The sequence below is a fragment of the Rhinopithecus roxellana genome, chromosome 3 (assembly GCF_007565055.1).
Source record: "Rhinopithecus roxellana isolate Shanxi Qingling chromosome 3, ASM756505v1, whole genome shotgun sequence".
Taxonomy (NCBI): domain Eukaryota; kingdom Metazoa; phylum Chordata; class Mammalia; order Primates; family Cercopithecidae; genus Rhinopithecus; species Rhinopithecus roxellana.
The window spans coordinates 64,692,686-64,719,995 of NC_044551.1; the positions used below are offsets into that span (position 1 = coordinate 64,692,686).

The 27,310-nt window shown below is 35.4% G+C and overlaps 1 protein-coding gene across 1 annotated transcript in view; it reads left to right on the forward strand.

Moving 5' to 3' along the window:
• Positions 1-27,310, forward strand: part of FCHO2 (FCH and mu domain containing endocytic adaptor 2) — a 143,355-nt gene that overhangs the window by 98,513 nt on the left and 17,532 nt on the right. Inside the window, exons 13-19 of the mRNA XM_030927399.1 lie at positions 166-341; positions 8,140-8,151; positions 8,509-8,533; positions 10,070-10,112; positions 12,448-12,536; positions 17,808-17,911; positions 22,969-23,098. Coding sequence (XP_030783259.1) covers positions 166-341; positions 8,140-8,151; positions 8,509-8,533; positions 10,070-10,112; positions 12,448-12,536; positions 17,808-17,911; positions 22,969-23,098 — 579 coding nt within the window. The remainder of the gene's footprint in view (positions 1-165; positions 342-8,139; positions 8,152-8,508; positions 8,534-10,069; positions 10,113-12,447; positions 12,537-17,807; positions 17,912-22,968; positions 23,099-27,310) is intronic.

Below are 27,310 nucleotides of genomic sequence, written 5' to 3' on the forward strand. Positions count from 1 at the left end.
CCTGCCTCAGCCTCCCAAAGTGCTGGAATTACAGGTGTGAGCCATCACGCCCGGCCTAAAGTCTGTTTTACTCTTAAAGGTTTCGTTCTTTTTTAAAAATAGATGTGTGAAAAACTGGTTATATGCCTAAGGTAATTTAAAAACAATTCTTTAACTGAAACTCACATACCAAAGAGAACCATTTCTACTCATCTAGTGATTCCGACTCTGAAGATGAAGAACCAAAGAAGTATCGGATAGAAATTAAGCCTATGCATCCAAATAACTCACATCACACAATGGCTTCTTTGGATGAATTAAAAGTATCTATAGGGAATATAACACTCTCCCCAGCAATATCTGTAAGTACAAACACATTTGTACTCTGTAATATAAAGTCTTTATTTTTCTTACCTATCTGTTTCTAGTCAAACATTAGCAATTGTTAAGCATGTTGGCTGAGGAAATACTTAGTTTTTAATTTTTATGCAGGCAAATAGACTTGTGAGTTTGGCTTAATTTTGCTTCCTTTTGAAAGTAGAAAGTGAAAATGTCAAAAATTCACTATTTCCGCCATTTGTTGCATTTCATAAACAGTGCTATATGTCTCTGGCAGAATTCTTTGAATTGGCAGTATTAATTTTTGCCTCATCTAATTTTGAAGTGTTTCTTCTATGTTTTGTGAGCCTTATGTAAGAGGGAATTTTATAAAAGTGAATTTAAAGATTAAATTATATATTTGCATTTTTAAAAATTTTATTATACTTTAAGTTCTAGGGTACATGTGCACAATGTGCAGGTTTGTTACATATGTATACATGTGCCATGTTGGTGTGCTGCACCCATCAACTCGTCATTTACATTAGGTTTATCTCCTAATGCTATCCCTTCCCACTACCCTCTCCCCACAATAGGACCTGGTGTGTGATGCTCCCCTTCCTGTGTCCAAGTGATCTCATTGTTCAGTTCCCATCTATGAGTAAGAACATGTGGTATTTGGTTTTCTGTTCTTGCTATAGATTGCTGAGAATGATAGTTTCCAGCTGCATCCATGTCCCTACAAAGGACACGAACTCATCCTTTTTTATGGCTGCATAGTATTCCATGGTGTATATGTGCCACATTTTCTTAATCCAGTCTGTCATTGATGGACATTTGGGTTGATTCCAAGTCTTTACTATTGTGAATAGTGCCGCAATAAACATACGTGTGCATGTGTCTTTATAGCAGCATGACTTATAATCCTTTGGGTATATCCCCAGTAATGGGATGGCTGGGTCAAATGGTATTTCTAGTTCTAGATCCTTGCGGAATTGCCACACATTTTCCACAGTGGTTGAACTAGTTTACAGTCCAACCAACAGTGTAGAAGTGTTCCTATTTCTCCACATCCTCTCCAGCACCTGTTGTTTCCTGATTTTTTAATGATTGCCATTCTAACTGGTGTGAGATGGTATCTCATTGTGGTTTTGATTTGCATTTCTCTGATGGCAAGTGATGATGAGCATTTTTTTTCATGTGTCTGTTGGCTGTATGAATGTCTTCTTTTGAGAAGTGTCTGTTCATATCCTTTGCCCACTTTTTGATGGGGTTGTTTGTTTCTTGTAAATTTGATTGAGTTCTTTATAGGTTCTGGATATTAGCCCTTTGTCAGATGAGTAGATTGCAAAAATGTTCTCCCATTCTGTAGGTTGCCTGTTCACTCTGATGGTAGTTTCTTTTGCTGTGCAGAAGCTCTTTAGTTTAATTCGATCTCATTTGTCAATTTTGGCTTTTGTTGCCGTTGCTTTTGGTGTTTTAGACATGAAGTCCTTGCCCATGCCTATGTCCTGAATGGTATTACCTAGGTTTTCTTCTAGGGTTTTTATGGTTTTAGGTCTAACATTTAAGTCTCTAATCCATCTTGAATTAATTTTCGTATAAGGAGTAAGGAAAGGATCCAATTTCAGCTTTCTACTTATGGCTAGCCAGTTTTCCCAGCACCATTTATTAAATAGGGAATCCTTTCCCCGTTTCTTGTTTTTGTCAGGTTTGTCAAAGATCAGATGGCTATAGATGTATGGTATTATTTCTGAGGACTCTGTTCTGTTCCATTGGTCTATATCTCTGTTTTGGTACCAGTACCATGCTGTTTTGGTTACTGTAGCCTTGTATTATAGTTTGAAGTGAGGTAGCGTGATGCCTCCAGCTTTGTTCTTTTGTCTTAGGATGTTCTTGGCAATGCGGGGTTGTTTTTTGTTCCATATGAACTTTAAAGCAGTTTTTTCCAATTCTGTGAAGAAAGTCATTGGTAGCTTAATGGGGATGGCATTGAATCTATAAATTACCTTGGGCAGTATGGCCATTTTCACGATATTGATTCTTCCTATCCATGAGCATGGTATGTTCTTCCATTTGTTTGTGTCCTCTTTGATTTCACTGAGCAGTGGTTTGTAGTTCTCCTTGAAGAGGTCCTTTACATCCCTTGTAAGTTGGATTCCTAGGTATTTTATTCTCTTTGAAGCTATTGTGAATGGGAGTTCATTCATGATTTGGCTCTCCGTTTGTCTGTTACTGGTGTATAAGAATGCTTGTGATTTTTGCACATTAATTTTGTATCCTGAGACTTTGCTGAAGTTTCTTATCAGCTTAAGGAGATTTTGGGCTGAGACGATGGGGTTTTCTAAATATACAATCATGTCATCTGCAAACAGGGACAATTTGACTTCTTCTTTTCCTAACTGAATACCCTTGATTTCTTTCTCTTGCCTGATTGCCCTAGCCAGAACTTCCAACGCTATGTTGAATAGGAGTGGTGAGAGAGGGCATCCCTGTCTTGTGCCAGTTTTCAAAGGGAATGCTTTTTTGGCCCATTCAGTATGATATTGGCTATGGGTTTCTCATAAATAGCTCTTATTATGAGATATGTTCCATCAATACCGAATTTATTGAGAATTTTTAGCATGAAGGGCTGTTGAATTTTGTCAAAGGCCTTTTCTGCATCTATTGAGATAATCATGTGGTTTTTGTCTTTGGTTCTGTTTATATGCTGGATTACGTTTATTGATTTGTGTATGTTGAACCGCCCTTGCATCCCAGGGATGAAGCCCACTTGATCATGGTGGATAAGCTTTTTGATGTGCTGCTGGATTCGGTTTGCCAGTATTTTATTGAGGATTTTTGCATCGATGTTCATCAGGATATTGGTCTAAAATTCCCTTTTTTTTGTTGTATCTCTGTCAGTCTTTGGTATCAGGATGATGTTGGCCTCATAAAATGAGGGAGGATTCCCTCTATTGATTGGAATAGTTTCAGAAGGAATGGTACCAACTCCTCCTTATACCTCTGGTCGAATTTGGCTGTGAATCCGTCTGGTCCTGGACTTTTTTTGGTTGGTAGGCTATTAATTATTGCCTCAATTTCAGAGCCTGCTATTGGTCTGTTCAGGGATTCAACTTCTTCCTGGTTTAGTCTTGGGAAAGTGTATGTGTCCAGGAAATTATCCATTTCTTCTAGGTTTTCTAGTTTATTTGCGTAGAGGTGTTTATAGTATTCTCTGATGGTAGTTTGTATTTCTGTGGGGTCGATGGTGATATCCCCTTTATGATTTTTTATTGCGTCTATTTGATTCTTCTTTCTTTTCTTCTTTATTAGTCTTGCTAGCGGTCTATCAATTTTGTTGATCTTTTCAAAAAACCAGCTTCTGGATTTATTGATTTTTTTGGAGGGTTTTTTGTGTCTCTATCTCCTTCAGTTCTGCTCTGATCTTACTTATGTCTTGCCTTCTGCTAGCTTTTGAATGCGTTTGCTCTTGCTTCTCTAGTTCTTTTAATTGTGATGTTAGGGTGTCAATTTTAGATCTTTCCTACTTTCTCTTGTGGGCATTTAGTGCTATAAATTTCCCTCTACACACTGCTTTAAATGTGTCGCAGAGATTCTGGTATGTTGTATCTTTGTTCTCATTGGTTTCAAAGAACATCTTTATTTCTGCCTTCATTTCGTTATATACCCAGTAGTCATTCAGGAGCAGGTTGTTCAGTTTGCATGTAGTTGAGGACTTTTGATTGAGTTTCTTAGTCCTGAGTTCTAGTTTAATTGCTGTGGTCTGAGAGACAGTTTGTCATAATTTCTGTTCTTTTACATTTGTTCTTTTACATTTGTTGAGGAGTGCTTTACTTCCAACTATGTGGTCAATTTTGGAATAAGTGCAATGTGGTGCTGAGAAGAATGTATATTCTGTTGATTTGGGGTGGAGAGTTCTGTAGATGTCTATTAAGTCTGCTTGGTGCAGAGTTGAGTTCAATTCCTGGATATCCTTGTTAGCTTTCTGTCTTGTTGATCTGTCTAATGTTGACAGTGGGGTGTTAAAGTCTCCCATTATTATTGTATGGGAGTCTAAGTCTCTTTGTAAGTCTCTAAGGACTTGCTTTATGAATCTGGGTGCTCCTATATTGGGTGCATATATATTTAGGATAGTTAGCTCTTCCTTATGAATTGATCCCTTTACCATTATGTAGTGGCCTTCTTTGTCTCTTTTGATCTTTGATGGTTTAAAGGCTGTTTTATCAGAGACTAGGATTGCAACCTCTGCTTTTTTTTTGTTTTCCATTTGCTTGGTAGATCTTCCTCCATCCCTTTATTTTGAGCCTATGTGTGTCTCTGCTTGTGAGATGGGTCTCCTGAATACAGCAAACTGATGGGTCTTGACTCTTTATCCAATTTGCCAGTCTGTGTCTTTTAATTGGACCATTTAGTCCATTTACATTTAAGGTTAATATTATTATGTGTGAACTTGATCCTATCATTATGATATTAGCTGGTTATTTTGCTCGTTAGTTGATGCAGTTTCTTCCTAGCCTCGATGGACTTTACATTTTGACATGTTTTTGCAATGGCTGGTACCTGTTTTTCCTTTCCAGGTTTAGTGCTTCCTTCAGGATATCTTGTAGGGCAGGCCTGGTGGTGACAAAATCTCTCAGCATTTGCTTGTCTGTAAAGGATTTTATTTCTCCTTCACTTATGAAAATTAGTTTGGCTGGATATGAAATTCTGGGTTTAAAATTCTTTTCTTTAAGAATGTTGAATATTGGCCCCCACTCTCTTCTGGCTTGTAGAGTTTCTGCTGAGAGATCTGCTGTTAGTCTGATGGGCTTCCCTTTGTGTGTAACCCGACCTTTCTCTCTGGCTGCCCTTAACATTTTTTCCTTCATTTCAACTTTGGTGAATCTGACAATTATGTGTCTTGGAGTTGCTCTTCTCGAGGAGTATGTTTGTGGCACTCTCTGTATTTCCTGAATTTGGATGCTGGCCTGCCTTACTAGGTTGAGGAAGTTCTCCTGGATGATATCCTGAAGAGTGTTTTCCAACTTGCTTCCATTCTCCCCGTCACTTTCACGCACACCAATCAGATGTAGATTTGGTCTTTTCACATAATCCCTTACTTCTTGGAGGCTTTGTTCATTTCTTTTTACTCTTTTTTCTCCACACTTCTCGCTTCATTTCATTCATTTGATCTTCAATTGCTGATACTCTTTCTTCCAGTTGATTGAGTTGGTTACTGAATCTTGTGCATTTGTCACGTATTTCTCGTGTTATTGTTTTCATCTCTATCAGTTCTTTTAAGGTCTTCTCTGCTTTGATTATTCTGGTTATCCATTCATCCATTCTTTTTTCAAGGTTTTTAGTTTCTTTCCACTGGTTACGTAGTTCCTCCTTTAGGTCTGAGAAGTTTGATGGACTAAAGCCTTCTTCTCTCAGCTCATCAAAGTCATTCTCCACCCAGCTTTGTTCCGTTGCTGGCGATGAGTTGCGTTCCTTTGGAGGGGGAGATGTGCTCTTATTTTTTGAATTTCCAGCTTTTCTGCCCTGCTTCTTCCCCATCTTTGTGGTTTTATCTGCCTTTGGTCTTTGATGATAGCGACGTGCTGATGGGGTTTTGGTGTGGGTGTCCTTTCTATTTGTTAGTTTTCCTTCTAACAGTCAGGACCCTTAGCTGTAGGTCTGTGGGAGTTTGCTTGAGGTCCACTCCAGACCCTGTTTGCCTGGGTATCAGCAGCAGAGGCTGCAGAAGATAGAATATTGCTGAATAGTGAGTGTTGCTGTCTGATTTTTGCTCTGGAAGCTTCGTCTCAGGGGTGTACCCCACCATGTGAGGTGTGAGGTGTCAGTCTGCACCTAGTGGGGGATGTCTCCCAGTTAGGCTACTCAGGAGTCAGGGACCCACTTGAGCAGGCAGTCTGTCCGTTCTCAGATCTCAACCTCTGTGTTGGGAGATCCACTGCTCTCTTCAAAGCTGTCAGACAGGGGCATTTACGTCTGCCAAGGTTTCTGCTGCTTTTTGTTTAGCTATGCCCTGTCCCCAGAGGAGGAGTCTACAGAGGCAGACTGGACTCCTTGAGCTGCAGTGGGCTCCACCCAATTTGAGCTTCCTGGCGGCTTTGTTTACCCACTTAAGCCTCAGCAATGGCGGGCGCCCCTCCCCCAGCCTCGCTGCCGCCTTGCAGTTAGATTGCTGTGCTAGCAATGAGGGAGGCTCCGTGGGCATGGGACCCTCTGTGCCAGGTGTGGGATATAATCTCCTGGTGTGCCTTTTGCTAAGACCCTTGGTAAAGTGCAGTATTAGGGTGGTAGTTAACCGATTTTTCAGGTGTTGTGTGTCTCAGTTTCCCTTGGCTAGGAAAAGGGATTCCCTTCCCCCTTGCACTTCCCAGGTGAGGCAATGCCTCGCCCTGCTTCAACTCTCACTGGTCAGGCTGCACCAGCTGACCAGCACCAATTGTCCGGCACTCCCCAGTGAGATGAACCCGGTACCTCAGTTGAAAATGCGGAAATCACCCGTCTTCTGTGTCACTCACACTGGGAGCTGGAGGCTGGAGCTGTTCCTATTCCGCCATCTTGGGTGCGCCGCCCTATTTGCCTTTTTTTAACGCCTGCCACTGTAACATTTATTTTCCCATACTTTTCAAACAAGGAAAGGCACAGATAAGAGTTCTTAGTGGTAATAGTTAATTCCTCAATTCTAAAATACCGTACTTAATAGGATTTGAGGGAGAAATAAAACATTATCCCAGTAATTTTTTTCCTCATTGATGTCAATTTTAAATTTAAAAATGTTACACTATGTGAAAAAAGCATTTCTTAGGATGGCAGTTAAGTATACCTATATGTGATCATCATTGATTGACATTAAATCTGTTCTTCTTGATAATGAAGAATAAAGGTTCTCACCATTTCATATTATTGTCTAATTACATATTTTAAGTAGTTACATTTATTTGGGAAAAAAGGTGGTTTTCTCCCAGTCATGTACTTCAGAATTTAGTTTCAAAACTATTTTCTTTCTACCAAAAATATTTCTGAAATGAGGTTTTATTGTACCACTACTATTTAACATTAAGATTGATGTTGAAGTACAGAGTTGCTTAAAAGATGGTGAGTATAGGGCCGGGCGTGGTGGCTCACACCTGTAATCCCAGCACTTTGGGAGGCTGAAGCGGGCAGATCACAAGGTCAGGAGATCGAGACCATCCTGGCTAACACAATGAAACCCCGTCTCTACTAAAAAAAATACAAAAAATTAGCTGGGCATGGTGGCATGCGCCTGTGGTCCCAGCTGCTCGGGAGGCTGAGGCAGGAGAATTGCTTGAAAACCGTGAGGCGGAGGTTGTAGTGAGTGGAGATTGCACCACTGCATTCTAGCCTGGGTGACAGAGCGAGACTTCGTCTCAAAAAAACAAAAAAGGTGGTGAATATATACAAAGTATGAGGTTGCAAACCATTAAAAATGTATATTATGTCAGAGCATAACTAATTTAAAATATGTGTGTAAATATGTAAAATAAAAGCCTAGAGGAATATATGGATAGTGAGATTGTAAATAGTTTTAAATTTTTCTTTTGTAGTCTTCTCTTTTCTGTTTGTTTTTAAAACAGTGAACTTGTATTAATTTCATACTGTGAAAATAATAAAACAATTTTAATAGTTAATATTGGATTAGAAAAGATTGTATCTGAATATATTTTGCTGCCTAATTTGCTTAACTTTTTCCCAGCTGACAGTGTATGTGTTTTAAGGTGTATGTATTTTAGATACGATTGAATAGGGAATGATTAATTATTAGAACAGAAAAATACAGTATTCAGAATTCTAACCTAATTTTCTTTTTCTTCCATGTACTACTAGAGACACAGTCCAGTAAGTACGAGATTTTATTTTTTTGCCCATTGACTTTTAAAATCATTGTAATTTTTGAGGATTGACTTTCAAAATATTTGTATTAAATTTTCAGATTAGCAAGTTTTAGTGTTTTGCTGTAGATATTGCTTTAATATTTTAAAAACATTAGGTGTTAAAACTACATGTATTATTTTTTACTGTAAAACAAAAACTACTGACAGTTTTTTCTCTATATCTTTTATGTAAATAGACTTTACAATTGAGCAGATATACTAAAAACAATGTAAAATTCAGTTCCTAGTATTAACATTTTACCAAATATTTCATTATCAAATTAATTTGTTTTGTGGTACCTATTTTGCATCTCTGTTTTAGGTACAGATGAATCGGAATTTGTCTAGTAAGTTTGACATTTGAATTGCTTATTTTATGTCTATTAAACTTTATAAGGCAATTTGTTAATCTTTTACTCTTATGTAGCTGTAGCAATAAATGATCTTTTCTCATCATGAACCCTGCTGAATGGCTAGAAGGACAATTATTTTACATAGAAAACAACATATCTATATTATTTCCTGTAGAGCTAAGAGACATGCTTTAAACTTTAATACATGGCTACAACATTTTTCAGAAATCACCAAAGCCAAAAAATAACTTCTGATTAAGAGTGTTAAAGGGTTTCACTGGCATTCTGTGTCTTATAAACTAGAAGACATTTCATTTATAAGATGAGTAATATTGAGCTTTCCCTATTTTTAAGTTATGTCACAATTACAAATTCGATTATAAATTTAATTATACTAAAAACTTTTCTAGGGTGTTAATACCTTTTGCAGAATCATGCATTAAAAATAACAAAGAGTTGTGGGAAAAATAGTTGAAGCAGCCCACTCAAAAGCTATGTACTTTTGTTAACAGAATACTTAACAAAAACTTTAACATCAGTCTTAATAAAAATTCTAACACAGTTTAAAAGACCTAGTAAATTAATAATAAATACCAAAATAAGTAAAAGTAAGGATTTTATCTTTAAAGAAATGTTGATGGTAGCTTAATGATAGGGGGTGTGAGGAAAATGAGGATAAATGGAGGGTGCTGAGTTGTGGAGATGAGAGCAAAATGCAGAAATATTGAAGAATAGCACAGTAAACACTGAGGCAAAACAACCAACCAAACTGAGCGAAGTGAAGAATGTAGAGTGAATGGGTATCATGTACTGTGATGCTCCTCCATAGTTTGTGGAAGTTACTCATATTGATATACTTTGCATCACGTATTGCTTGGTGATGCAAAGAAAACATGAAGGTGCAGCAAAAATTGCTTATGCACCAACGTGAGTTTTGCATTAATGATGCTATTCCCCTGTTTACCACTTGCTTGTGAAATGAGGTACGTTACAAATGCAAAAGGTAGCAAAACGAACTATCTTATAAAGAGACTTGCTCCAGGTTGCTATAAGATTCTTAATTTTTCAAAATATGACATCCTCAGGAGTTAATAACTACTTTTTGTCAATGTAATAATCACTAATAGTATTCTTAGAACTTGAAAAATGCATTCATGATTCATCAATTAAAATTCTTAAATAGAATTTATGTATTTAAACATTTTTCTTATTTTTAAAGTTGCAACCCATATTTTCTCTTTTCTAAACAGCAATTTTAATGAATATCATAGTTTAATTGACTTAAGTAATTTCTTACTAAAGATACTAGAAGAAATCAGGATTTAGTAGTTTCAGTTATTTTAATGTACAAAATAGAAAATTTGTTAAAATCTTAATTTACTTTTTCTTCATTATTGTTTGTATTTACATTATCAATTCCAAAATTTTTAATTGTCATAGTGTTGAGATATGTGTATAGAGTTTCTCTTTTTCATTAAAATATTTTATTTCTCAGATTATGAAGTTTTCATATTTTAATTTTTTAATTAGATGAGGAGTTAACAAAATCAAAGCCATCTGCTCCACCCAATGAGTAAGTTTCCATGTTTAATTTTTTTAAAAAATAGACTTTATTTTTTAGAGCAGTGTTTGATTCATGGCAAAATTGAATGGAAAGCACAGAGATTTCCCTTTATGCTCCCTGCCCTTTCATATGCCCAGTCTGTCTCACGATCAAATTCTCTCACCAGAGTGGTACATTTGTTACAATCAGTGAACCTGCATTGACACATCATCACATAAAGTCCACAGTTTACTTTAGGGTTCATTCTTGGTGTTGGACAAATGCATGAGGACATGTATTCATCATTATAGTATCATACAGAGTATTTTTGCTGCCCTGAAAATCTTCTGTGCTCCACCTTTTCATCTCTTCTTCCACACACTTACATTTTAAGTATCCTTTTGTCCTTTTTTCTAGAGTTTTATTAGCTCTATAGTTTTAATTACCATAAAGTTTTGTTAATCATCCTGTTTTCTGAGCTGTCAAATGCCCTGTTGGAGTTTTTAGAAGTTTAAATTTATTTCTCATTTGGTAACATGTCCTTTTACAATAAGAAAAAAATCCATTTAACCACAATTGGCCTTGGTAGCCTCACTACTTCTAAATAAATGATGAAACCGTAAGTTCATACATATCTGTATTTCAGCTGGTTAGTCTCATGGGAATTTTCTCATTTCTTCCTTCAGTTTTGACCGTGACCTTATAAAATAATATACTTCATAAGCTTCAAAACAGAGAAGTGTCTCAAGTTGAAAAGGGAGAGAGAGGCCAGAAGGCATGTTGCCAGCTCTTCTTTAAAAAAAAAAAAAAAAAAAAAAAAAAAGCCAGTGTTGGATGGGTCTCCTTTTACTTCTGTGTCCATCAGTAAGAATACTGTCTTTGAGTTAATGGTTTTTTGCTTGTCTGTTTTGAGACAGGGTCTTATTCTGTCTCTCAGGCTGGAGTGCAGTGGCGTGATCATGGCTCACTGCAGCCTTAACGTCCCAGGTTCAAACAATCCTCCTACCCCTGCCTCCCAGCTAATTTTTTTCAAAAAAGATGCTGGGTCTTGCTGTGTTTCCCAGGCTGGTCTTGAACTCCTGGACTCAGACTCCTGAACCTCCCAAAGTGCTGTGATTACAGGCGTGAGCCATCAAGCCTGGCCAGAGTTAATGTAAAACACAAGTAAAAGTAGGCTTAATTAAATAGGTAGTTTACAATTATTTGATACTTTTGAGGTACTAATTGAGCACAGTAGTGGTATTTATTGGATATATCATTTTTTAAAGATAAGTTGTTGAGTGTTTTAAAACTGTTTTTAGGAATCATGCAGTTGCAATGCTAGGCTTTATCGTACGAGGTATAGTGTGCTTTCATGTAGGTGCATGTTGAGATGCTGGATATGTACTCTTAGATAATTACAGCACTTTCATTATAGAGGGCCTTTTTTTTGTGTGTAAGATTTCCTAAAATTTTTAAAAATAATGGCAGTTTGATACATTAAAATATGTAAGCCATCTTTCTGTACTTAAGGGCTTAAAACATCACTTTACCCTTTTTCTTCATCTTTGAAAATAAGTATGGCCTTATAAAATTTTAACCCAATTTTATACCACTTAAATTTTCTGTTCGGGATTGGGTGCTGGGTGTGAACCAGCAGACCTGAGCCTGTTTTAGAATCAAGTAGCTGTATGTCTTTGGGCAGTTCATTTAGACATGTGCTGCTCTTTTTCATATGTAAAGCTGAAATTATTATTCCCGTTACGACAGCCCCCAAGGTTGTTGAGTCTAACAAGGCATGATGAATGGGAATTAATCTTCCCCATTCTCCTCTGCTAACTTCACATGCTATCTTAGGTTATGCTTCTAACACATATTGGCTGTTAAATATGTTAATTAATTTCTACACATATACTACTGGTGGAGTATCCAACTTTTAAATTTAAAAAAATTATTTTTTTTAGGGACAGGGTCTTGCTTTGTTACCCAGGCTGGAGTACAGTGGTGCAATTATAGCTCATTGCAGCCCAGAACTCATGGGCTCAAGTGATCTTCCTTAGCCTCCCGGATAGCTAGGACTACAGGCATGCACCACCATGCCTGGCTAATTAAAAAAAAATTTTTTTTGTAGATACTGGGTCTTGCTATGTATGTTGCCCAGGCTTGATCTTGAACTCCTAGTCTCAAGTGATCCTCCCGCCTGAGCCTCCAAAACTGTTGGGATTATAGGCATGAGCCGTGGTGCCTGGCCCCAACTTTTTAATTATGTTTATTGAGCATAATTAGAATTATTTCTATAGAATTATTATATAAATAAGTAACTAGAAATTTTATACTAATAAAATATTCTTTTGTTAAAATTTTTACTTTTAAAATATTATGGTAGAAAAGGAACCAGTGATTTACTTGCTTGGGACCCCCTATTTGGACCATCTCTTGATTCATCTTCATCTTCACTAACTTCATCATCATCAGGTAAATATATATATATGTGTATATATATATGGTTTTTTTTAAGTATAAGGAAGACTTTAGTTGCTTTTTCTCATTCACTTTTTGTGTGTTGTACTTAATGATAAAAATTTCTAAAAATTTGTCCTCTGTATTGCCAAATAAAAGTGATTTTATTTTGGTTTTGTTCTCTTAGATACTCTATGACTTAACAATAAGCATGTGTAAAATACTAAGTGTTTTTTTAAATTGCCATGTTTATTTCTAGGCATTTTATATCATTATCCAAATAATTCTTATTGTTTATAGATAATTCAAATACAAAATACATATCAATGTTCTTTCTTGATGGAAGTTTAAGTTGCATCTAATTTTCTAGTATTACGAACATTCATAGAAATAACAAATTTTGTGCATATGTCTCATAATATGCTTGTAATAATTTATCAGTTTAAAACTTATGGGTTACAAGATGATGTCCATGATACTTATTGGCAAACTGCTTTCTAGAAAGGCTTTAACACTTCCCAAGCAATTTATGAAAGAAGTTGATAAATGCTTTTTAGTTGTTTTGGCAAGAATATATTAAGTTTCTCTTTTCATTAGTCAAACAGCAGGCATCAAAAATGTATGTTTAATAAAACCACTGCTTGTTCAAAACAAGAAAATAAAATAAATTTTAATTGATTTTCTACTCTCTTCTCTGGGACTTAAGAATTGCCATCCAGTATTTGGGGTTAAGGAAGCACTGGAATCATGGGGCAAGAGCTTAAATCTGTCTAGTTCATGCTAGGTAATTTTGTTAGGAGTGCCACACATTCTATTTAATTTCACCACATTAACAGCAGCATGAAGTAGTTTTTGTTGTCCCTGTTTTATAGATGAAAACAGCAAAGCTCAGAGATAATAAGTAACTTCTCCAAGTTTATATAGCTAGTAAATGATGAAGACAAGTTTCAAACCTGGCTCTTACTTATTCTAAAGCCATTGTTTTGTCTATCACACTTTAGCAGATTAACAGCAACAACAAAAAAGCCGTGTTGAAATATCTTACTACTAAAAATTAAATATTGGTTTTTAAAATTAGACTGTTTAGAAACAAAATATTTTTAAAAGAAACTGTAAGTGGATTGTAAGAAACCTTAACCCTAAACACTAAACGCTATTTGACCTTTTGAAGGGAAAGTAATCTGTACTTAATACTTGTAAAACAGCAAGAAACAGTCAATAGAAGGTAGTTGAACATAATCTGAAGTGGCTTTATAGCCTTTTTCATTGAGCATTTGTTACTATTTAGTATTATAAAATTAACCTTATATATATATTATATAAGGAAAGTAATTGTACAGGAAAACCTGATGTTGTTGCCAAATCTCTCTTTTGTTTAGTAAAAATGTCGGAATGGTATTTTGCATTTAGAATAAGGAGTTCTTAGCAGTATTTTCAAATTTTATTAATATCCCATTATGAGTGAAATTTTTCAGATTGGTATCACAGAGGTTTTAAAATTCTGCTCATTGTTTCTTGATACTTTCTCTAGTATAGTCTCTTTCTTTTTATAAAAGTACTCTTTCTTCCTTTTGCTACTTGTCTAAAGATGGCTCATATCACCATCACTTCAGGTAAAAAATTGTTCGTTTTCATTTAGTGGTCATTGATGTTTGGCCGTTAAGAAATGATACAATATTTATTAACTTGTTGCTGGTTTTAAAATTCACTTCAGTATGCATTTTTAAATCTTCCTATATAGTATGAAAAGTAATGTTATAAATTTTGCCTTTCAAAAAAATGTTGATGATGCTCAAAATAGATAGTTATCCTGTTATATAGTAATTACTATTAAGTCTTCACTTGAACAGAATATAATTATTAATCAAACTAATTCATAACTGGGATTCTCCTGTTTTACAGAGGTCCTAAGTGAAGTTATGAAATAGGCATTTTATCTTCAATTTTTATTTCACTTATTTTTATGTTTTCTTGGTACTCGCTAGTTACAACAAGTCTTAAATTTTGTCTCACCATTCTTTGCAATGCACTTCTCTCCCATCTTAACATCCTCTACCCAGGTACCCATTTTAACATTTTAGCAAGGTCCAGGTTGTGAGATCATCCCTACTCTCCTGTTTGTCTTCCAGAATCTTAATTCATCACTGACCTCATCTTAAAGCAGGCTAAAAAATAATTTCAATCAGTTAATAACTGATAATTAAGCATCCCAGTGTTGTTACATGTTGTAAAATGTTAATTCGGGCTTGGCTGAAAAGTAGTTTCAGTTGCATCTTATACCATGTAGACTATAAATAAGCATTCATGTTTATGTCAGATATGAATATATATAAACATCAATATATGTATTTTTAAAAATTTAACACAAATATCTTACACTTACCTCCCCTTTGGTAAGTGCCAGACTGTTTTCTCTGCCCATGAATTAATTGAACTCTTGTGCTCGCAAAAAAACAAAAACAAAAACCTTAAAATTATTTTTTGAAAAATATTGGGCTGTTTTTAAATATTAACTCAAACACTGATGTATTCTGATGTAGTTCCTGGGGCAGTTTTATCACAGGACAATGATGAACTTTGTTGAGTACCATGCATACACAGCATTATCGCTTTGCCACCTTGTCAAATCTTTTTAGATCTTGTACTGACTGTAAATAGTTACCTTTGCTCCTCTGGGAAAACAGGAATAATTCTGACTTTATATAATTTTGGACCTTCAGTTTTTCATATGCATTTTAAGTTTCTAATGTACATACTTTTCTTCAGTTAATGTAGTTTGAACTTATGCTCTTCTTCTGTGTATTATTAAATTTCCTAGTTTCAAATAATTAAAACAAGATAACTTTTTGGCTATATGGATTTATATTTTAGTTCTAGAATTTTCCTGTTGCTTCTAGTTTTTTATTTCGTTCTTATTCATCTGACCTTACAGAGCAGAGTAGGAACTTCACTTCCTTTCTCACTGATTTTCCTGGGTGTGTGATAATTGAATATTTACTTGAAACCCGGTCAGATTCTGAGTCTAGAAAGTCCATCACCAGACTTTTCCCCCAAATCTCTACTTTATTCTGCTGTAACAGCACCACTAGAGAGCACAGATAAAGTTCTTTTCGCTTCATGGCCGTGAAGTCAGTGGATTTTCTTTACTGATGAACTTGTTGCAATTAATAGCTCCAGTGCTGCTCAGAAGGCATTCCAGAGATTGCATTGTAAAGCTGAAAATACTTTTAGGTTTCCTAATGCTTTGGATGGGATTTCTTCCAACAGCTGCATTTCTGAGGATCACAGTGACCTTTGCCTAATATTACATGTTTTGAAAATGTACCTACAGAAGCAGCTAACAGTGCTGCTGCTATTTCTTCTACATCATCATTATTGCTTCTAGATTCTAGATTAGTTTCCACTTTTGTTCAGATAAAGAATGGTATGGCAAGCATGCTTTGTCTATTCACTTTAGTTAATGTCTGAGGGCAGATATAGAGTAGCCCTTATCGCCAATGTTTTTTTATACTTCAAAGGTCAATTCATATTTCTTGAAACACTGCTTCTAATAGAAATTTGTAGCAGTGAGCTCTACCCTACCACCAGCAAAAAATAAAACATAGGACATTGAAGAATGTAAACAATTGCAGTTATCTCCTTCAGAGGCTTCTAGAAGCAGTGCCTAATTGACCTGTGCAGATATAATATAGATTCATTTATAAACAGTGGTGTTAATAAGTATTGTTATTAGCTTTTCTCAAAAAGCAAATTTTGAACTGAACTTACTACTTCTACCAGGCTTGGTTTGAGTCGATCTAAATGCCATTTGGACAGGCCACTTGATCAGTAATAAATGCCTCTGCTGTGTAAACTCTCTCACAAGTTTGAAATAACTTAACATAGGCTAGTGCTGGTTTCGTTGATAATGAACATATCTTTAAAGTAGACATGTAATACACAGGGAGGTGTTATGGGCCTCAGATTTTTGTGCACATTTCTTCCAGTGTACAGCTTCAAGTGTTTGTGCAGCATGAAAGAACGGGCACTGACTGGAAAAAGACAGTGGCCTCAGAATCAAAGCTTGATTTACCAGCTTTTTTGTTTTCCTTAAGCAACCTGAACAGCCCTTGCATCTTTTATCTCTTATTATGGTATGCTTTCTAAGTGATTCCCTACCTCACATGCATGTACAACTTTCAATCCTGTGTGACTACCTTTTTCTTCAGGTCTCTTCCTACTACCTCTATGCGCCTTCCTTTCATGCCTCCTTGATTCCTCCATTGATGATTAAAGGCCTTCAGCTTTGCAGTTTATTTCCCCATGTGTATGCTTAGGCCCACTTACATATTTTTAATTTTGTACATCTCTAAACTTTGAAAACATACTGAATATATTTCTTCCCACCCATTATATTTTTCAGTCTCTGAATTATAGCCTGTATTTTAGTGTGAACCAAAGGGCTTTGAAAATCATTTAATTTGTTAATGATTATTAAACATGACTTTAAAGAGGGTTTAACCTATTTACTTCCATTTTTTTACTCCTGCTTTGATTATGCTAATACATTTGTGACTTTTGATGATGTATACATTGACATTTATCCAGTAATTTACATTGTGATGAGATTAAGAATACAGATATTTCTGACTTGTAAAATTAGCAAATGGCATGAAAAACTCAACACTAAATTTATATAGGACTTAGGAACAATTTAAGATATTATTTTGAGCACTTTCCAAAGTTAACTGTAGTGATTTGGGGAATTTTGTTTTTGTAAACTAATAGAATATCTAATTATTTCAAATAATGTTACCCACCAAAATGTTACAATGTGGTTCAACTTAAAAGTCAAATTTAATAATTTTAATTAAGGTAAGTATTTTATTTAGAGTTTACAATATTATTCTGGAGGTACAGCTTCAGAACCTTTTGGTCTGGAATTACTATCTGTAAAATAGATATATTGGCAATAAACAAATGACCTTTGGGCTAAAATTGGTTTGTTCTCATCAGCTAATGTATCAGATTTAATTTTTATATGTGTAGATAATTGAAACAGGAATAAAATTTATATGTGTCAGTTATTGAAAGGTTAACTTTTTTTCAGGAATATTACTGGTCACTTCAAAATAAAGCATATTTGATAGATTCCCAGTATTTCAACATCTGTGATTACATCTAAAAAAAGAGCCTCCTGAAAAATGAGCTTTGATTACCAACAGTTTCTTTATAATAGAATGTCTTTATGTAAGGATTGCTACATACTAATGATTTTCTTCAAATTCTCTTTTTCCCCTCAACCAGCCAGGCCCACAACTCCTCTTTCTGTAGGCACCATTGTCCCACCTCCGAGGCCTGCTTCCAGACCAAAGCTTACTTCAGGCAAACTCAGTGGGATTAATGAAATAGTATGTACTCAGGTTTTCTAAAAATTATATAACTGTTTTGATTTAAGATGCAAATGATATTTTTCTATATGCCCTTTTAGTTAATTGCTTGAAGTTTTCTACCCACATCCTCATAGTATAGAAAAATTTTCCCAGCTAATGCTTCCTTTTCTTTTCCTTATTACCTCAGTGATCATACCTGTGAAACAGGACATTGTCCAGGAGGAAACAGATTTCCTGAGAAAGTTGGCACATCATAAGATGCACATCAGTATCCATTGTCTCACAATAAAGAAGCAGTTTTCATATAATTCTACTTAAAGTCAAATGTTAAGGAAGTAAATGGTGGCTTGTTCTTAGACCTTAAAAGTATATACTGTAAGGAGGATCGTGGAAGCCATCTAGCTCGGCATTTAAAATTTTACACATAAGGAGACTGGAGTCCACATCATCCAGTTGACTTATAAAAGTATATGCGTGGGTGGGAAATCATTGGTTTTTAAAAGTCATCAGATAGAGAAAATCTATAGACTCTATTCAGTGAGGCTCTCCCAAACCAGTCTACTTGCCGTTGATCTGGTTTGCTTTGCTTCATCTTCTACACTAATTGCCAGTTTAATAACCAGAATTAAATTTGTAAGTCCAGTTTAATCTTTTTTCCCTTGATACACATTTCCAGGGGTTTCTCAGTCTGTATGGTTGAGTGTTTTAGCTGAATGTACGAGAGTCTTTATAAAGCTGCCTCAACAACCTATACTAACTGTCCATCTTTCTCCCCTTTTCAGCCTAGGTTCCAGCCACTTGAAACTTTTCAGTGTTCCTCAGACGCATCATGCTCTTTCTGAGGCCACTGTCTTTTTCCAGTGTCCATGTCTTCCTCCTGTGCTCTATCTCAGATGCCCCTCAGTTTTCTATGTTGACCTCTTTCTTTAAGACCTAACTAAATATCACCACCTAGGCAAATCCCTCTTTGATCATTCCTTCACTTCTCTTCCTTACACCCAGATACTTTGCTTATATTTCTGTTAGTTCATGTATCACCTTGTATGTACTTTTTGTGTGTGTGTTATCCTTACTGGCCTATGCCTTCGTCAGTCTTGTATCCTCAGTACTTTGCATGATGCCTGTTGGGTGGTACACAGTTATGAAATGTTCAGTGAATATATTGAAAAGCTTTGGCACCAGGTATTGAAATGGTGTTATCTTTCTTTTCCAAATGAACAGACTTAGTGGAAGTGAAATGAAAGACTAGGTGCAAGCTGCCAAGGAGAAGATTAATATTTAAGTAATATAGAAATTACTACATTTTAAAATACTTCATTCTCTTTTTTAAATCAAGTTATGACTAGAACTTTAAGTACATTTTAATAAATTGATTTTTTTCCTGATTGTAAAAACAGGAAATGATCATGTTGTAAAATTTGGAAAACAGGGAAAGCAAAGAAGGAAAATTATAAATTTCCTCTGTATTTCACCACCCAAAGATAACTACTGTTAACATTTTTTGGAATGCATAAGTGTTTATCCAGAGGCAGTAAAATACAGTTAAAAGTACTAGCTTATTAGCCACATATTAGCTGAGCAACATTAAGCAGTTATTTAATCAGAGTTTAGTTGCCTCATGGATAAAATATGTGTAATGATATTAGGTTGTGAGACTTAAATGAGTTAATACGTGTAAAACAGAACATTGTTGAATGCAAATAGTTGCTCAAAAAGTTATTAATGGTATAGGCATATTTTTAAATAAAAAGTCATACTTTACGTATTTCTAATTTGTTTTCCACTTGCAAGTATATAATTCAAGAATAACCATGAATTATTCTTTGATTATAATTTTATTTATAGAATTAGGGGATACAAGTGCAGATTTCTTACATGCATATATTGCATACTGGCAGAATGTGGGCTTTTGGTGTACCCATTAACTGAGTAGTGAATATCGTACCCAACAGTACCCAACAGGTAATTTTTCTATCCCTATGCTTTTCCCATCCTCTGACCTTTTGCAGTCTTCACCCTCTATTATTCCACTGCGTATGTCCATGTGTAACCTTTGTTTAGCTCCCACTTATAAATGAGAACATGAGGTATTTGACTTTCTGTTTCTGAGTTATTTCACTCAGGATAATGGCCTCCAGTTCCATCCATGTAGCTGAATAAATTATTCTTATTTCATAGTCTTCAGGCTTCTTTGAAGTGATAGAATCTTTTGCCAAATAACTTTAAATTGTAAGTATTAATATATTAAAATAAAGTGGGACTCATAGTTGAATCCTTCACATCATCCCCCATCACCATACACCACCCTCTCCCCATCCTTGAGAGCTTTCTAGAAACCACCCTCTGAGCTTCAGGGAGCACCATTTTAAGTGGCTACAGAGTATTTCAATATATGCGTGCTCTGTCTTCTACCCTGTTGTCAGAATTAAATTTCTAAAAGTTTTCAGAAATTTATTTAACATTTAGTTCCATGTTTCTGTTATTATAAACGATGTCTTAATGACTGTCCTTAATGGTTTCTTAGCATTCATTTTTTTTAATAAAAAAAGTTTAAAGTGTAATTTATGAACTAAACTCTATGTACATTTTTAAGACTCTTGATAATTATTTCTGTATTGCCCACCGGAGAGGTTATGTTGATTTAAATTTTCTCCACCTGTACACTGGAGTGCCTTTTTTGTTTTTTTTGCGTGCTTGTATGTGCATTTTTCTGGAGAGAGCTCATAGCTTTCACCAGATGCTCAAAGGAGTCTGTAACCACATCCTGCCTACCCACTGAAAGAACCACTCGTTGTTCTAGATCAGGGGCACCCGAAGTGCAGTACCAGATCAGTAGCATTAGCATCACCAGGGAATTTGGTAGAAATAGTTTCTCTGGCTCCACCCCAGGCAAATCGGAAATTCAGGGGAGGGGCCCAGCAACTGTGTATTATTAACAAGCCCTCCATGCGATTCTGATGCATGCTGATGTTTCAGAAACATTGTTTTAAAGCAATGCTGTCCAGTAGAAATATAATATAAGCAACATATAATTTAAAATTTTCTAGTAGCCACATAGAAAAACAGTGAAATTCATTGTAATATATTTTATCTGCTATATAAAAATATTATTTTAACACATATTCAATTATAAAAATGAGATTTTTACATTCCTTTTGTGTGTATGCTGTGTCTTCAAAATTTGCTTTGTGTGTTCTACTTATAGCACATCTCAATTTGGACTAGTCACATTTCACGTGCTATTGGCCACTGTAGTAGATAGCATAATTCTAAAATTAGAGAAAACCACTTGAGAAAAGAGCTGTTTTTGCCTTTACCTAAAAAAAAAAGTAAAAAGGGAGTCACATTATATTGGCCTTGAGGTTATGTTGCCATAGGAGAAACGTCCCACAGTAGTTGATCTCAAGGCTTTTTCCAAGCTTGTGAGTTTCAGACTAGCTGTTGATCAATATCTGTTCACTCCAATGTCCTGTACCACCTTGGTCTGCATATATACACAGCTGCATTTTTAGCATCCTGCTGAATTTTTTCAACCTATTGTCCATCATAATCAGTCATCAAAAAGCTGTACTCTGGAAAAAATAAATGTTAAATGGATGGGGGGTTACAAATTATAAAGCACTTTTTGCAATAAAATGACAGTTTTATTAAAATGAATATCTGTAAGTTTATATTCATGCAATGAAGAGTTGACTAGTGTATGAATGCAAGCAGGGTTTTGTTTTTGCCTTTTTTTTTTCCATGTTCCTCAAATAACTGAGGACAGTTAATCTTTCTTGTTCACAGCTTTGTATCTAGTACCTTATCCAGGGTCAGACACATAGTAGGCACTAAATAAATATCTACTTGCCTAATACTTTTGTAAGCAGGAAAAGGTTTTTTTTTTTTTTAAAATGAAGACAAATATGCCTATTTTTTAAGAAAGCAAAACACCTCAGGAAGTGTTGCTGATGAATTATTGGTACAGTTAGGAATTTGGAAGGCAAAAAGTCCATTCACCAAAGTAAAAGATAAATGAATTGGAGTTATATTTTTTAATTTGTTTTATGTTTAATTAGAAAATTGGGGCCGGGCGCGGTGGCTCAAGCCTGTAATCCCAGCACTTTGGGAGGCCGAGGCGGGTGGATCACGAGGTCAGGAGATCGAGACCCTCCTGGCTAACACGGTGAAACCCCGTCTCTACTAAAAATACAAAAAAAAAAAAAACTAGCCGGGCGCGGTGGCAGGCGCCTGTAGTCCCAGCTACTCGGAGGCTGAGGCGGGAGAATGGCGGAAACCCGGGAGGCGGAGCTTGCAGTGAGCCGAGATCGCGCCACTGCACTCCAGCCTGGGCGACACAGCGAGACTCCGTCTCAAAAAAAAAAAAAAAAAAAAAAAAAAAAGAAAATTGGGAAGACAACAGAATTGAGTCTCTCAAACCTTTGTATGGAGTGAGTTTTCGCAGTGAGGAAGCATTACAAGGAATTACTGAGGAAATTGTGGTCAGATTTGTAAACACCAAAAGTGTAAAGGACAAGCAATATTTAAGGAGGAAAATATAGGTTAGTGAAAGCTCAGATAATACTAAAACCTCCCCAAATTACATCAACCCATTCATGAAAGTAAAAGTGAAGGTTTCATTTTTATTTTCCAAGTTAGCTAGAAAAAAATTTTAATCCCTTTTTCTGCTGTGACTCATCCATTTGTTTCTGGCAAGGGTGTAGAGAAATAATTTTCTCATATTTGTAGTCAGGTAAAGTGAACAACCCTTTTGGGAAGCAGTTTGGGAAGAAGAACATTTATACTGTTTAAACTAATTTAACTTCTGAGAATCTGTCTTAAACATACTTTTTTAAATATAGGAAAATTTTTATGCCCAAAGACCTTTTTTACAGCATTATTTCAAAATAACCTTTTCAGGTTTTAGTATGTTCTTAAAAATGATTTGATATATGGCATCTCTGATACTAAGTTACAAGAAACTCACACAGTAAATTTGGATTGGCATGTTAAATTTACCTGCTAACTTAAAAATCTGCTCTAACAAGAGAGGTATATTGGTGTAGCATTTTGATAAATAACTTTTTGTTTTTAAGCCCAGGCCATTCAGCCCACCTGTAACTTCCAACACCAGCCCACCTCCTGCTGCACCATTAGCCCGGGCAGAAAGTTCTTCTTCTATCTCATCATCTGCTTCATTAAGTGCTGCCAATACTCCAACAGTAGGTAAGTGGGTTATCATCAATTACATGTGAAATGTAGTGTACAAAGTATATGTATGCTAAATATGTATATATTTTTAAATGGGCTAATGAAGAATTTAACATTAGAAATTTTGTTTTTCTGGAAACACACCTGTAATTTATTAAATTTTCCACACTTTGCTTTTCTGTTTCACAGTATATGTTATCTGGATAGAAGAATTTTAACTGTGGTTAGTACCGCTAAGAATGAGTCAAATTTATACACTGCTGATCAGTATAAATAGTTGAAGGCAAAACAAAATGCAGTTCTTCCCACTGTGAACTGATTGTTGCATTTCTAAGAAAGTTTATGTTTTGGAAACAATAGTGTTTTGAAAATGATTGAATGAAAGAAAACAGTTTGTGCTTGCAGTGAATTATATTTTTCCACAAGAATTTCAAGACTTAAAAATAGCTCTTAGGGAAGTGGTCCCCAACCTTTGGCACCAGGGACTGGTTTTGTGGAAGACAGTTTTTCCATGGACTGGGGTCAAGGGGATGGTTTCAGGATGATTCAGGTGCATTACATTTATTGTGCACTTTATTTCTATTATTATTACATTATAATATATAATGAAATAATTATATAACTCACCATAATGTAGAATCAGTGGGACCCCTGAGCTTGTTGTCTTGCAACTAGTCAGTTCCATCTGGGGTGATGGGAGACAATGACAGATCATCAGGCATTAGATTCTCTTAAGAGTGCGCAACCTAGATCCCTCACATGCGCAGTTCACAATAGGGTTCTCACTCCTATGAAAATTAAATGCCACTGCCAATCTGACCGGAGGCAGAGCTCAGACTGTAATTCGAGTGATGGGGTGAAGGTGGTTACTGTAAATACAGATGACATTCACATTCACCTCCTTCTGTGTGGCTGGGTACTAGACTGTGGCCTGGGGATTGAGCATCCCTGTCTTAGGCATAGCTATATGAATCTAAACCTCACCAAACAAATTCACTATTTTACCACATCTAGACTTTGCTCAAGAGTTTTTTTTGTCATCACTTCTCAGTTTTTTCCTACAAATTCTTACTACCTTTTCCACCCATTGTTAGGATAATAAAGCACAAAGCCAGGTAGACAAAGCAGCTGTGTTGCAGGAGCAACAGCTTCTCATAAAAATTATAATTGTATTTATTGCTGCTGGTTTAGGTAGTGAGGGTTTATTCTCGATAATGCAAATCACTGATTTGCACTAACTGAGCACTAATTCAGTAATGGTCAAAGTGTGGTCCTTGGACCTGCAGCATCTGCATCACCTGGGTACTTCTTAGAAATGTAGACTTTTAAAATCAAAAACCCTGTAAGTGGAACTAGCAGTAGTTTAATAGGCATTCCAGGTGATTCTGATGCATGCTAAGTTTGATGACCACAGCCCTAATTAAGCTGATTTAATTCCAGTTAATTTGTCAAGGCTCACATAGGAGAAAAGCAACTTGTGTGTGGCCATTGTAAAAAGAGGATAAGTAATATAAGCTAGAATGAAATATAAAATGGTTTGGTTTCTAAATGTCTAAACATGATGTCACCATCTTGTTACCTTTGTGAACACAGCATTTTTCCCATCTTTTAATTTTATATAAGCTGAATATGTCTAGCAAGTTTGTTCTTTTATTTGGTTTAATGAGTACTTCATTTTTATTTTTTGTTTGGTTTTAATTTTTTCCCACAGAATCTGTATTTTAGTCCTAAAAATCCTAATTGGGACCTACTAGAAATCAGGCAGTTGGTCTGGGTAACCTTCTTTTTGCTTTAGTTTTTTTTTTTTTCCCCCCCCATTATCTTTAGATTATTCAGGAGGTTTTTTGTTTGTGATAGAAACTAATTTCTATTGAATTGGTACGTATTTGTTTATGGTTTGAGCCAGTGCTGGCAATAGGACAACCAAAAGCAGGTGACAGTGAGAATACAGGCAAGGCAGGTTTTATGTGAATTTTATACAACAAAGATTTTTAAAATCTACCTAAAAAGTTCTCTTTCTTTGCCATGAGTTTTCAACGCTGTTAAGATTTAAGTTTCTGATTCTCCTTGTTTCTTGAAAATGTTTTCTTTTTCTGCATTATTTTGTTTTATTTAAATACAATAGAAGGTGATAATTTGATTGGGACACACTCTGAAATTGAAAAGCACTGTGAGACGTCACCAGGTATTGTATCAGAAGCAGATGTATGTGTTGACTAATGGTCCTTAAGTGTATCTAAAATATTTTGTTATCTAACTTTTCCTTTTCCAGAATTGTGTGATGTCTCAGAAATCAAGAATTCTGCTAAGATTAACTATTTCAGTTTTGTGCTAATTCCATGAAATTGCAGTACAGGATCCATTATATCAAATTCCAAACTATAATAACACAATATTTTTGCATTTTCTTCTCTGCTTTCCTCAACTCAGCTTTAAGAAGTATCAATAAATCTTAATTTTAAGCTATCAAAATCAGATAAGTGATCCAAAAAGAAGTAAAAAGAATATGTCAGTTAAAAAAAAAACCTCTAATACCTAAATTAGTAGAGCAAAGGCTGTCTTATACAAAAACCATACAGATGAAGTTAGAAGCATGGAGAATATAGGAGAGAGTAGGGAGTGGGTCTCGGTGTTTTATTTTTGAGCAGAAAGGAAATCTACATAAATATCCATTGATTGTTTTAAGAAGGTACCCTGTACCTGTTATGTACCTCAAGTTTATAAGCTGTCTACATTTTCAAAACATAAAATTACCTACATATCTAACAATTAAACCAAAATTAGAAACCACAATCTACCCTTATTAAGAGAATAAAGAAATTTTTATTTCTAAGAAATTACTTATTTGGAATAATACAGTATATTTTTAGACTTTTTAAAAGACTATTTAAGTACGTATTTCCTAATCATTTTTCGAATTATCCATGTGCAATATGATCTTGAAAGAAAAACAAAAATAGAAAATACGAAAGGGAATATGCCAAATGTTAAGTGGGTTTTGAGTTTTTCTTCAACTTTCCAATACTTTTCTATGCTTGCCATTGTTTCAGTAATGACATAATAATTTACAGGGAAGCTAGGCATAATAATTTACAGGGAAGCTATTTCAAGAATTCTCATGTTATGTGCCCAGATTAGATTGTTGAAAAGAATATTTATGCTGCAGGTTTCTTTTAATTTTTAGTGTAAAAGCAGTAGTAGACATTAATGTTACCTTTAACTTTCTATAAATATTCATTTGTGTGAGTTACTTAAGAGACTTTTTTTTTTTTTTAATGAGACAGGGTCTCACACTGTTGTCCAGACTGGAATTCAGGGATGTGATCATAAGCTCAAACTCCTGGGTTCAAGCAGTCCTCCCACCTCAGCCTCCCAAAGTATTGGAATTACAGGCGTGAGCCAGTACACCTGGTCAGGAAATATATTAATTTCATATTTAAGAGAGTATAATTTTAATAAAAGAGTATTACAATAACAAATGTTGGTGAGGATGTGGAGAAACTGGAACGCTTGTGCACTGTTGGTGAGAATGTAAAATGGTATAGCTGCTGTGGAAAACAGTATGGCTGTTCCTCGGAAAATGAAAAATGGAATTTACATGCGATCCAGCAATTCTACTTCTGGGTATATACCCAAAAGAATTGAAAGCAGGACCTCAAAGAGATAGTTATATACTCATGTTCATAGCAGCACTATTCACAGCAGCCAAAAGGTAGAAGCAACCCATGTCCATTGTTGGATGACTGGATGAGCAAAATGTGGTATATGCATACAGTAGAATATTATTCAGCCTTAAAAGGGAAGGAAATTCTAACATGCTATGATAACATGGATGAACCTTGAAGACATTGTGCTACATACTGTATGCTTCCACTTATATGAGGTACTTAAAAGAGTAGTCAAACTCATAGACACAGCAAGTAGGAGGGTGGTTGCCGGGGGCTGGGGAAACTGGTGGGAGTTGTTGTTTCATGGGTATAGGGTTTCTGTTTTATAAGATGAAGAGAATTATGGAGATGGATGATAGTAATTGTTGCACAGCATTATGAATATATTTCATACCGGTGAACTGTATGCTTAAAAATGGTTAAGATGGTAAATTTTATGTTATGTTTATTTTACCACAGTTACAAAATTGGGGAGAAAAGATTATTACAGCCTTTGTCTTTTTCAGAAAATATGTTTTCCTGAATTTCTGATGACCGTCTTGTTTAGAACAATATATTA